The sequence below is a fragment of the Cydia splendana genome, chromosome 17 (assembly GCF_910591565.1).
Source record: "Cydia splendana chromosome 17, ilCydSple1.2, whole genome shotgun sequence".
In the NCBI taxonomy this organism is placed as follows: Eukaryota; Metazoa; Arthropoda; class Insecta; order Lepidoptera; family Tortricidae; genus Cydia; species Cydia splendana.
Window position 1 is genome coordinate 17,064,326 of NC_085976.1, and position 11,603 is coordinate 17,075,928.

An 11,603-nucleotide genomic window follows, 5' to 3' on the forward strand; every position below is an offset into this window, starting at 1 on the left:
AAGTGGCACTTTTCTTCCCCGCTGGAAGGGATCAAAGTGCCCCTTTTCTGATCTAGGACACTTTTTTTAAAGTACTTAGTGGTGGTACTTAGGTGGTAGTTTTGATAGGCAGATATTTTAATCGACTTTAGAAGAGGATGTTTGCTACATAGAGTTTTTCAATAATTTTACTTGTTTTAAGGAAATACTAGAAGAAAAGAAACATTATACAGTCACATAACTTTAATAAGTAACTAATTAGTCTTCAGTGTTTTCACATATAAAATCTCAGTTAAGACAATTCAATATAGCTTGCATATCAAACTTAAAATTAGCCCAAGACGGAGCCACAAATAATTCCTCCGGCTCTTGAGTTGGTGTCTGCTCTTTTTGAACAGGTGAGAAATTAGTACTTTGCGTGTTCTGGGGTGTAAAGAGCTGCCTTTTGGGGTTCCTTCGCTCTTTCCTAGCGCTGCCGTTGCCGTTTTTGGAGGTGCTCGGGTGGGGTTGATGTTTGGGGTTGCTATTGTATTTCGGAGTGGGGTTAGCCGGATTTTGCTGTTGGTAGTCTGTTATCTCGTTCTGTAGACCCTGAAAAGGATTATAAGTTATGATTTTACTGAAGTTTCTTGGTTTGCAGTAGTAAAACTACTTGGTCATAAGTAGTTTTAGACAAAGGCTTTGTATTTATAGTCTGTCAAGCCATTTCTGTCAGTAGAAAAGAGCGGCAAATTAAAAAATGTAGACGCGAAGGGTTAGCGTCCCATAGAAAACTTGAATTTCGTGCCTTTATAAGTTGGGTATCTAAAGAAATAGCATAAGGTCAGGAGCGTAAGGAGGATCAATCAAACAGAGTAAAATAAAATTATGCATTTTTAGAAGCAATTTCAATATTTTTAGCATTTGTGCAATTTTCGTGATTTTTTTCTATCGAGCTACTAGAGAAAGGCCTCAAGACTGATAATTAAAATTTTGGGAACTGTATTGTGATCTAAAAAACCGGCCAAGTGCGAGTCGGACTCGCGTTCCAAGGGTTCCGTATATTACACAATTTTTAACAATCAGTGCCGGATTAAGATGTTTTGATGCCCTAAGCATTTCTAGGTGCCCCCTCTCCCTAGGGTCATCAAGATTACATTGATTTTTTGGTAAATTGAGAGAAGTTCATTGCCGCATTCCAGCTGAGAATGGAAATCAGTCACATCATTTTATCACGAAAATTGACAGTGCCGCAGCAGTAATGTTGTAACAGAGTACCTAATGCTGTTGCAGTCGCCACCCGAATGTCACCTTTATCATAGCTTAGAAAGTAATAGAAACGCGAGCGAAGCGAGCGCGGAAATTTTTCGATATAAAAACGCAATATGAAAGACAGTTGTACATTTTTACTTTTAGTATGGAAATCAGTCACATCATTTTATCACGGAAGTTGACAGTACTGCAGCAGTAACGTTGCAACAGAGTAATGTTGCGGCAGTCGCCACCCGAATGTCACCTTTATCATACCTTATAAAGTTATTGAAAACGCGAGCGAAGCGAGCGCGAAAATTTTTCGATATAAAAACGCAATTTTAGTTATAGTCCCAACCAGGCGCGAATCCAGGATTTCATACAGAGAAGGGATGGGACAGTTTTCTATCAGCCTAGCTTCGCATAGGGCTCGATATTTAAGGGTCTCAGCGAGGTTGTATTCATGCATAAAATATGCAAGAAAGCAGAGAGCTTGGAATTGAATTGGCGAAGTGTGAGAACCGCAAAAGAGTGGGTTGAAATCGAATCTATGCATGTAATCACGACTCTACTACTGCTACCGATTGTTTCCCAAAGAATTACGCGCCATTATTTTTGCAAATTAGCTTTTGGACAGCTAAAAAAATCGTGTGGTAAAAACGATGTGTCTGTCCCTAATTTTAAAATTTGTTCACCTTTTTCAACCTGGCATTTTGGTGCCCCCCCCTGAACGTGGTGCCGTAAGCACGTGCTTGTTTTGCTTATTGGTTACAAAGTCTTTATTAATTCAACCATTAAAGTCGACGAGTACAAAAAACTTTGAGCTAGCTCTCAATTTAACATATTTTTTTAAACATTATTTATAATTTGACCTTACAATTACTCGTAAGTAGGTAAGACCGTTAAATATTTAAAATGATTATCTTATCAGAAAATTATCACCAATTACTCTAAGAAAACTACTACTCTAAGTAATCCGGCACTGTTAACAATGTATTTTTTATGTGAAACGTGAGTGAATTCTCTTTAAAAAATCCGTAGGGGTCGGATCAAAAACTGTAATTAAGCCCGACTCACGCTTGACTGTACATTTCTAATAGGTTTTCCTGTCATCTATAGGTATAGACCTATTTTATGTAAATTTTTAAAAATTTAAGACTTAGTAGTTTCGGAGATAAGGGGGGGGAATGGTCATTTTTTGCCTATTTTCTTGAATAACTTCTAAACTGTTTATTCGAAAATTATAAAAAAAATATATTTGAGATCCTTACAATAAGCTCTTTCATTTGATATGTAACATGATATAGTTTGAAAAAATATTTTTTTTCATTTTTTCATTTACCCCCCAAAAGTGGCCCCCATGTTTAAAATTCATTTGTTTACGTTACATGTCCGTATTTGGGTCACAAACTTACATATGTGTACCAAATTTCAACTTGATTGGTCCAGTAGTTCCGGAGAAAATCGGCTGTGACAGACGGACAGACAGACAGACAGACAGACAGACAGACAGACAGACAGACGCACGAGTGATCCTATAAGGGTTCCGTTTGTTCCTTTTGAGGTACGGAACCCTAAAAAAGCGCTATGATTTTTAGGGTTCCGTACCTAAAGGGTAAAAACGGGACCCTAATACTATGAATCCACTGTCCGTCTGTCTGTCACCAGTCAGTCATCTCATGAACCGTGAGAGACAGTTGAAATTTTCACAGATGATGTATTTCTGTTGCCGCTACAACAACAAATACTAAAAAGTACGGAACCCTCGGTGGGCGAGTCCGACTCGCACTTGACCTTAATATGTAGATAAATAAAGAGAGAATGGTCCACGCACCTGTGATATCTTCCCCTTACTCTTGTTGAGGTCCAGGTCTCCTAGTGACTTGTGCCGTGTGCGACGGCCCTTGGGGTTCCGCTCGGCGACCCAACGCCGCATGCGCTTCACGAATGGTAGCACCATGAAGAACGCGTTCGGACTTACGCCCATTTTCACCTGAAGGTAAAAAATAAGTTTTGGTGATAATATGGACACTATAAGTTGATTAATACATTTGGACCTATAGCATATTACACTTAGCATATTATATTTAATTTAGCTTTCAATAGGTATTTTTAAAAAGTTAAGCTGACGGGGGTTCCATCATGGCTGATATTATCGGAAGCGCTCGGCTTTTCCGATATCATCGGATGTCGGAAGGCGCCTACGTGAAAAACAGCTGCAGGTAAGTGACATAAATGGCATCAAGTCCTCCTTTTTAGCGTTATCTATAATTTTTCAGTAATCTATTTATCTATTAAGCCCTTTTGTTCTGAGTTAGAGTATGTCTCTAAGCTGAGTGTGCCGCTTGGCAAACGCCTCCTCCAGCTCTTTCCATTGGGGTTTGTCGTGGCATCTCCAGTTCGGGCGCGCTGTGAGTTTTGAGTTCATCCTCCCATCTTGTCGAGATTTTTCAGTAATAATGATTTATTACAATACAAATACAATACAAATACTCTTTATTGCACACCTCAATAAAAGAAGACAATACAAAAGAAAACAGAAATACAAGCAGAGGTAAACAACAGACGGTCTTATCGCTAAAAAGCGATCTCTTCCAGACAACCTTTTATTAAACGGTTAAATAAATACAGAAAAACACACGTCTTACATTTTACTTCCATCCAATATGGGATTGGGCAATGTGAAAACGCTCTTACTGTACCTTGGGCGTCATATCCTTCTTATTGGACGGTAGATCTGCAAGCGGAAACCATTCGCACGCTTTAATCTCATTCCTGGTGCGGGGCTGGAACTTGGTGTCCCGCGGTATGTAACCGATGATGTACAGACGGACAATCTGATCGTGGATGATCGCTTCTATATAGTCGTTCTTGCTTATATGCTTACTTATGTCGAAGCCCGTTTCTTCAAGAACCTGAAAGTTAAATTACTTGTGAATGTGGTTGTTTTTAGTAAACACATATTTTCATGTGTGGGAGTTTAATCAATAGGAAAATCGTTAGTAAGGGTAAGGACATTTCATTTCATACTTTGTATAATTTGTCCAAGGATACCCCACACTGTGTCGATCGTAACGACAAATTGCTATTGCTCCGTGTATGACTGGCATTTTTGGCCAAACGTCACGATTTTCGTCAGATTAAACGAACCAATTAATCGTACCATATATGGGCTGGGGGCTTTACACAACCTGTAGGCCTAGCACATGATTGGTGCGACGGTATCTCGCCCGCGAGATAGACTACCCGTCTTTTTCTAACTGTATTAATTAAGGAGGGACGGGTAGTCGCGGGCGAGGTACTGTCGCGCCAATCATGTGCTAGGCCTACAGGTTGTGTAAAGACCCCAGGCCATATATGGTATGATTAAACCAGGACTTAGCAATGCTTTCTTAGGGCTCAGAGAGATGCTATGATGATGCTAACTCTAAATTCTAAAAACTGACCACAGAGTTGTAACTCTAGACTGACCTCTCTAGCAGCGCACTTCCATGGCTCCTCACCCTCGTTGACCTTGCCTTTAGGGAAGCCCCACGAGGCCTTGGTCCAGTAGGACTGCACCAGCAGCACATGGGTCAGCTCCTGGTCTAGTAATATGGCACCATATGTTGGTACTGTTTGCTTGTACTCGCGCCAGTTTTCTAGCACCGAGTCAAGGCTGGTGAGGTGTTCTCGGAGTGTTGGGACATGCTGGAAGGAATTTTGGAATTAGTTTTAGTATAATTTTCATTAAGTGCGGCGTCATGGCAGACCTGGAAGGACATGGCGGCACAATCTTGACGTCTTTCAGAATGATTGGCCTAATATTACCATGGACCGAGACGCGTGGAAGAAAGAGAGGGAGCCTTTGCCCAGCAGTGGGGCACAAGAGGCTAACCAGTAAATAACTGAATAAAATAATTTTCATAACAAAAAAAAAAATTATTAGACAAATATGCTGATATTGCTGATACTATAAGTGATAGGATTGTACTAGTTACCAAATCTGAGTGCTGCAACGTCATAGGTCTCATTACATAATTTCCTTGTGACCTCAAACCATACCTGAAATATATGCTGAGCAAAGTCCCTTATACCACACGGGTGCAGGTTATGCACCTCATCAGTGCAGTAATAGTCAAGGTAGAACCAGTGCGCCAGCTCCATCTGGAAGCAGATGCGCACCAGGTCCCCGCGCTCTGACTCCGGCAGGTTGATAATGAAGCGACTGCAGGTAACATTGTAATATTAAGGGTTGGTGGTGGTGGTGGTATGCAACTGTCCATCAAGGTTAAAAATGTGTTCTTTATGTATTATCTAAGTCGGAAAACTGTAAATTGGCTTGATATTCAACAAAAACATTGATAATTCTGGAAATATAGAATGTTGTATGCATAGGTTGTTGTTGTGAGAAAACTACCCTTTATTACACGAAAAAGATGTTAGTATTATTGATTGTAAATATTAGTATAACATTTTACAAAGGAAATAAATATTGAAAGTACACGAAATAACGAATAACGCTGTTTTTCCTGCTTATTTGTGTGCAATACGAACCTGCATAAGTCATCGAGAATATCGATGGGAATTGAATGTTTAACACGGATAGAGCTACCAGCTGTAGCCATGGTGCCACTTTACTGTTTTTATAAATAGTAATTTTATCAAATAGATGTATTTATACAAATAAACACATTTGTTTTGGTTGCGTACTGAAATGTACAAATACATAAATTACGATATCTAGGTATTTATTTTGACAATTTTAATGGCGTGTTGCCATGTGTATTTATTACTACTTTTTTTTAACAGAAGTATCAATATGTCATGACACATTTTCGTCCGGCCATCCATTCAGCGGATAAATGCGTCTGGAAGTGTGCATTGTATATTATAAAGAAACCGGTAAAATATCATACGTCTGCACATGGTCTGCACCTCTAGCCCCCATAGACAAGCTGTCAAATTCAAATGTCAATAATGTCATCAAATATTCGACAATATTCGTATCGACGTGTGATTTTTGTGCAATGTTATTGTACTTATTGTATTAAAATTTAGCCTAATCATGGATATAACTCCACTTTTCAAAGCCTGCATCAAAACTTTAAAAGCTCGTAATAAAGCTTTCGGCATCCAAAGCCCCGTGAGTGAAGACAAACAGCGTATACTGCGGCCTAAATCGAAACATGGTTTCATGCAAACGGCAAAAGATATTTGCTCACAAATCACTAGATTACGAGACTTCTTGTTTGAACACAGGGAAAGGTATTTAAGTTTTTTCAATAATGTGACTGGGGACGACATGACGGAGGCGGAGAGAGATCAAATAGATACAGGAGCTCAAAGAATTATTAACACCTGTTCCCACTTGTTAAAAGAGTTTAGGAATGATAACCGGAAGCTAGCGGTGTCGGGACAGACTAGGGAGTATATGGACGCGGTCATCGACCTCATAGATTCGTACTTGAAGGCTGTATGTAAGATCCACAGCGAGCTTAAAGCTCTGAGGGTAAAAAGGGCAATTGATATGAGAAAGCTTTCAAGGCTCGAACAGCCCCAAGTGACGCCAAGTAATCCTAATTTATTTAAAACAGAAAAGCTTGTTAAAGAGGATGTAGAGATAGAGCCTGAAGAGACAGATAGTATGAAAAGGCCAGTGGATTTGACTGACAGTGAGGTATGTATTTTAATTTTTTTTGTAGATGAAAATAAAATCAAAATTGTGCTTATACTAATGAAATAATTTCCCCTTTTTTCTTTGTCAAAACATGGCTTTGAGGGACATTTGTGACTCTTCTAGTTTCTGAATAAAATATCATATTATTAAGATTTTTACATATAGGAGGAGAAATATACTGATAATAATAGTTTAAAATGTTTTATTAAGATCAACAAAATCATTATCAGTGTCTTGTTGTCTTTGCTATTTTTCCAAAACCAATAATACCTTTGGTACTTTGCTTTTTCACTCTAAACCATTATAGGCTGATTTTTTTAGGTCTCAGAATAAGATTGGAAAACTTTCTAGTATATTGTACTTGAAGTCATTTTCTTCTTCCGTGTCGTATCCTCATAGCTGACGGACGTGATGAATGTGGACACTTTTCACCAGTGGTCTCCAAGCCGCCCTATCTTGGGCTCAGTGCATGCTAGCCAGTAATGTGGCATTTGTCCGCTAGCCTATAATGGGCTAACTCAGACTTGCTGACTGCTAATGTAATTTTGGAGTGATTAACATTGTTCCACAGGTGGCTGTAATGCAAGACGAAGGCCATCTAGACCCGGAGGAGCTGCAGCTGCTGGAGGAGGAGAACGTCCATCTCTTCAACGAGCTGAACAGCATGACGGAGGAGGTGCGCCAGATTGAGAGCAAGGTGCTACACATTGCGGAGCTCCAGGAAATCTTCACTGAAAAGGTAATTTTTTATAATATTTTAATTAATAACTTCTGACTGTCTGTTTCATTATAATTTAATTTTACAAGGTTCACTTTAGTTTCTTATTATTCACAAGCGAAGATTTAATAAGCCTGTTCTAGATGGTCTGGTATGGACTGAGGCAATGATGGATAACAACCAGTATAGCCTATCTACTTTTAATAAAATGTTTCATCAAGAACAAAGATTGATCGGAAATTCATGAGATGACCAGTCGAGATGGATGCTGCACTGTAGTCAAAATCGTACAAAAAACCGGCTCGCGCGTCATATTCTCGGTTTGCCGCGCGTTTCGTGCCTATCGGTACTTGACTAATTTATTTTCTTAAATGTTTTCCTACCCTTCAATAGGTACATTGTGAAGTATTTGTGAATACCCATTAGAACTTTCAATAAATATTGTAGTATCTTCAAATAAGAATAACAAAGACATTGTAGGCGTAAATACAGCTATATTATTCTTCCAGATATTACAACAAGAACAAGACATAGACCGCATCTCAAACACCGTTGTCGGCGCCACAGAGAACGTAAAGGACGCGAATGCCCAAATAAGGGCCGCCATCCAGCGCAACGCGGGGCTGCGGGTCTACATACTGTTCTTCTTACTTGTACTGTCCTTTACTTTGCTGTTCCTCGACTGGTATAATGATTAAATATACTGTTGCTGTTTGTACTTTTCTGTTTTAATAAAAAAAAGTTTTTCTTTTTATCCCATCCGGGCCACTTAACATTTCCCTTGGATAACGAGACGCCATCACGAATATTCGCCGAACCAAATTGCGGTATTTCCGAACCGATCACGACCTTCAAGAAAAGAGTTCCATTTTAAATGCCGGCAACGCACTTACAACCCGTTTGATGTTGCGAGTGTCCATGGGCGACGATTCTATCTCTATAAATAATATAATATATTATATTTACTTGTAATATAACTATTTATTACAAGTCCAATAATCGATAAAGGGCTTTTATTCTAAATGACCATTATCAGGGGGCAAGTAGGTGGAATGGTCCTTTATCTATTATTGAACCTAGGTGTTGCACCCGCGCGCGCGCACGAAGATGAAACCAAGAAAAATGGCTATGGGAGAAGGGAGGATTTAGGAATCGAATGGAAAGTCGCTTTAATGGAATAATATTTAATATTTCAGTATTATTAATTATTTACCTATTGCACATGCTTAAATATGTATCAGCATCAAAAAGGTAGTGACGGCCAAGTGACCAAATATATCGTAACACATCTTTGTTGCTATAGAAATAAGGATGTGTAATTGTGTACCGATATAATTGGCCACTTTAGACGTCACTATCACTTTGAAGCTGACTGTACATGTCTGTCATACTGTTAAAATAGTAATAGGTGGCATTCTCACACCTATTATTCAGGTTTGTGATGCCATCATTTTCTTTAAAAGTAGTATTCTTAAAACTAACAATCTCAGCTTGCAGCTTATTTCTCTTGTTTCTTAACAGACTCCCTCCCATCTTCCAGTAACTGCAGCAGGATTGGGTATACCTCATCGTAAGTCGCGATCTGGTTCTGTCGCACATGGTTCTGGTACCGCTGCAGTGCGCCAGCAACAAAGTCTAACCTCTCTTTCTCTTTCCGGTGAGAATCCAGCCATTGCATGAGTTTCTGAATGTTCCAGCCTGCACAGGCATGCGGAGCTAATAACTGCGGACCAGTGAATGAAAAGAGATACATCATAACTAAGGAATATGGTAGTGATGCTCCTTCTGTTTGACTCTTTGCTATATCTTGAGGAGTTTTCTCAAGCAGCAAGCTTAGTGCTTTCAGCTGTCTGTAGTTATCTAACTCTGACATATCCACTAGAGGTGATAATGCAGTCTCTAAATGCTTGCAATCTATTTGCAGCTTCAATCTTCCAAACTTGCTTAAAGACTTTACGTTGCAGACATGCTGGATAAATCGTTCCACTGTCATCTTTGCGATGGAAACGCAGCAGGTGTTTAGAGCTGCTTTCTCATGGAACATTGACAGATATATGTCTTTGCATCTAGATACGAACTGCTGTAGCTCTTTCATATATGGCGAGCATGATAAAGATTTGCCAGTAGGGTCATCGGAGCGTGTTAGGTCGGGCTCATCATGCATTGTCATTAGGATTATGAAAAGGGAGTTCTTAATTGATTCTGTAAACAATTGTAAAACTGGCATGCTTGTGATGTCTTTAAGACTGTTTTGGACGATTTGGGCACTCTCTTGAGGCAGCATTGAGTTCATATTGACTAACACACGTTTTATTTGTGATGAGAAGTAATATAAAGCGTTGCAGAGTTCTGCGTTTTTCTGCTGAGCGCTGGTTGGTGGTTCAACAATCTGTGCTACGTCACTGTCAAGATTTATTCGCTGTTCTGCCTCGACATTCATTTGTTTGATGCATTTCGCCACACTGTTCGCTAGGCTTATACTTAGTTGTTTATCTCCAAGAGAAATGCTTAGAGCTTCAGCAATGGTTCTGACCGCACCGTCAAGCTGATCCATGTTTGGCACTGGGTTCAGGTGCCACATGCTTCTAACCGGCTCTAATAGCTTCCCAAGAGACTTGGACAAAAATGAGTTCTCCCATTTTACCAATGAAGACCGGTTAATCTCCAAGTCTTTGCATTTGAGTTTAGATAGCAAATCATTAAAGCACTTCAATAGCCTTGGGAAGTCAATCTCTACAGACTGGTTGACATTAAGCGGACTCTTTTCCAGTTCGCTGCTGAACACAGTACACAAATCAGACCAAAATGTCTTGGCAATGTTCCGGAAGTTACCAATCGCATGTAGTTCGTTCACAACATTCTGCAGCATAATTACTTTTGTGCAGCTGTTATAGATATCTACTTTGAACAGCTTTTCGATATTGTCCCAAAGTTTAATTTTGAAGTCTTGTGCATTCATGATATTTGCTTTCCCAGGAGCAACCCGGCCTGAACTTGACTTTTTCACTTCAATTGAAACCATTTGCACATTCAGTCCGGCTCTAATCTCTTTCTTCAGGTCACTAAGGATACTATCAACAGTATTTCTGATCTGCTCATTTGTACATTGTAGATTATGAAATACTTTAAAGCATTGCAACAATTTCTCCTTCTCTCCATTTAGCAAACTTGTCTGTAAAAGAGCAGTAGAATTGTTTAGCAACTCCTTTTTCCTGTGCTCCACTTCTTTTAGTACTTCCTCGAGGATCACAATGCCTTCAAAATCATAGTCGCCGATTAGCTCGTTCAGCTCAAATAAGATTATAGCCTCTTTAGGCGGGTTATCTTTAATACTGGCCAGTTTGTTCCATAAAAACAGGATTTTAGCTGTATGTCTGAGTAAATTACACGTTGTTTGGACTCGCTCAAGCATGAGCGTTTGCTCTTCAAGCGCTCGGTGCGGTGTGTGGACCCTATCTTTCAGTTTTTCGGCGCTGCGTAACAAGCCCTGGACCTGCGATTGCACCGATGCCAACGTAGTCTCTAAATCGGATATATGGCTCGCCTGCGTTAGCAAATCATTGTGTTTAGCTAGGACTTGCTTTTCTAGGCTCTTTCCGAGTTTTTCTATGCCCTGTGTTAGCCTTGCGACTTGATCGGAGACTGATATGTTTTCGCCAACCAGCGGCTTTACAGTGTCGACAAGGAACTTACTGTAAAACTCATCGTTTTCTATTTCCACACACACGTCTTTAGCATCCATTATTAATTAAATTAATGTAGAAATTGTAGAATTAACGCACAATCCATGAAATTTTGTTTTGACAGTTTTCTTTCTGACAACATGACAACATCACCCATGCAGAATAATAACCGAAAGTATCTGAACGTGTTCGAGGTAAATATTTTATTTCTGACCTCATCATCTTCGCATAGTAATATTATTAAAAACATCATCATCATCAACAATCGTAATCATTTTCCACCAATTTTGTATTTTATCTAATGGTGAGCTTGAAAATACTGTCTTAAAAATAG

The 11,603-nt window shown here is 39.4% G+C and overlaps 3 protein-coding genes across 3 annotated transcripts; 1 reads left to right on the forward strand and 2 right to left on the reverse strand.

Moving 5' to 3' along the window:
• Positions 1-204: 204 nt before the first annotated feature.
• LOC134798890 (m7GpppN-mRNA hydrolase) lies at positions 205-5,931 on the reverse strand. The gene is made up of 6 exons (XM_063771280.1): positions 5,746-5,931; positions 5,254-5,416; positions 4,681-4,899; positions 3,912-4,124; positions 3,044-3,202; positions 205-570 (listed from the first exon to the last, which is right to left on the reverse strand). The coding sequence occupies exons 1-6, from the start codon at positions 5,814-5,816 to the stop codon at positions 268-270; spliced, it is 1,128 nt and encodes a 375-aa protein (XP_063627350.1). The 5' UTR covers positions 5,817-5,931; the 3' UTR covers positions 205-267.
• A 239-nt stretch (positions 5,932-6,170) lies between these two features.
• On the forward strand, positions 6,171-8,304 carry LOC134798891 (syntaxin-18). The gene is made up of 3 exons (XM_063771281.1): positions 6,171-6,868; positions 7,440-7,607; positions 8,096-8,304. The coding sequence occupies exons 1-3, from the start codon at positions 6,257-6,259 to the stop codon at positions 8,282-8,284; spliced, it is 969 nt and encodes a 322-aa protein (XP_063627351.1). The 5' UTR covers positions 6,171-6,256; the 3' UTR covers positions 8,285-8,304.
• Positions 8,305-8,905: 601 nt separating this feature from the next.
• Positions 8,906-11,406, reverse strand: LOC134798892 (conserved oligomeric Golgi complex subunit 5). Its single transcript, XM_063771282.1, has one exon. The coding sequence runs from the start codon at positions 11,326-11,328 to the stop codon at positions 9,085-9,087; it is 2,244 nt and encodes a 747-aa protein (XP_063627352.1). The 5' UTR covers positions 11,329-11,406; the 3' UTR covers positions 8,906-9,084.
• Positions 11,407-11,603: the final 197 nt, after the last annotated feature.

Bases quoted from the DNA above. Each gene is read 5' to 3' on its own strand.
- LOC134798891 (XM_063771281.1), top strand. From the start codon at position 6,257: ATGGATATAACTCCACTTTTCAAAGCCTGCATCAAAACTTTAAAAGCT. The intron at 6,869-7,439 runs GTATGTATTTTA...ATTGTTCCACAG, and splicing joins TGGATTTGACTGACAGTGAG to GTGGCTGTAATGCAAGACGA. The intron at 7,608-8,095 runs GTAATTTTTTAT...TTATTCTTCCAG, and splicing joins AGGAAATCTTCACTGAAAAG to ATATTACAACAAGAACAAGA.
- LOC134798890 (XM_063771280.1), bottom strand. From the start codon at position 5,816: ATGGCTACAGCTGGTAGCTCTATCCGTGTTAAACATTCAATTCCCATC. The intron at 4,125-4,680 runs GTCAGTCTAGAG...TTTAACTTTCAG, and splicing joins GGAAGTGCGCTGCTAGAGAG to GTTCTTGAAGAAACGGGCTT. The intron at 3,203-3,911 runs GTACAGTAAGAG...TTTTACCTTCAG, and splicing joins AGAAGGATATGACGCCCAAG to GTGAAAATGGGCGTAAGTCC.
- LOC134798892 (XM_063771282.1), bottom strand. From the start codon at position 11,328: ATGGATGCTAAAGACGTGTGTGTGGAAATAGAAAACGATGAGTTTTAC.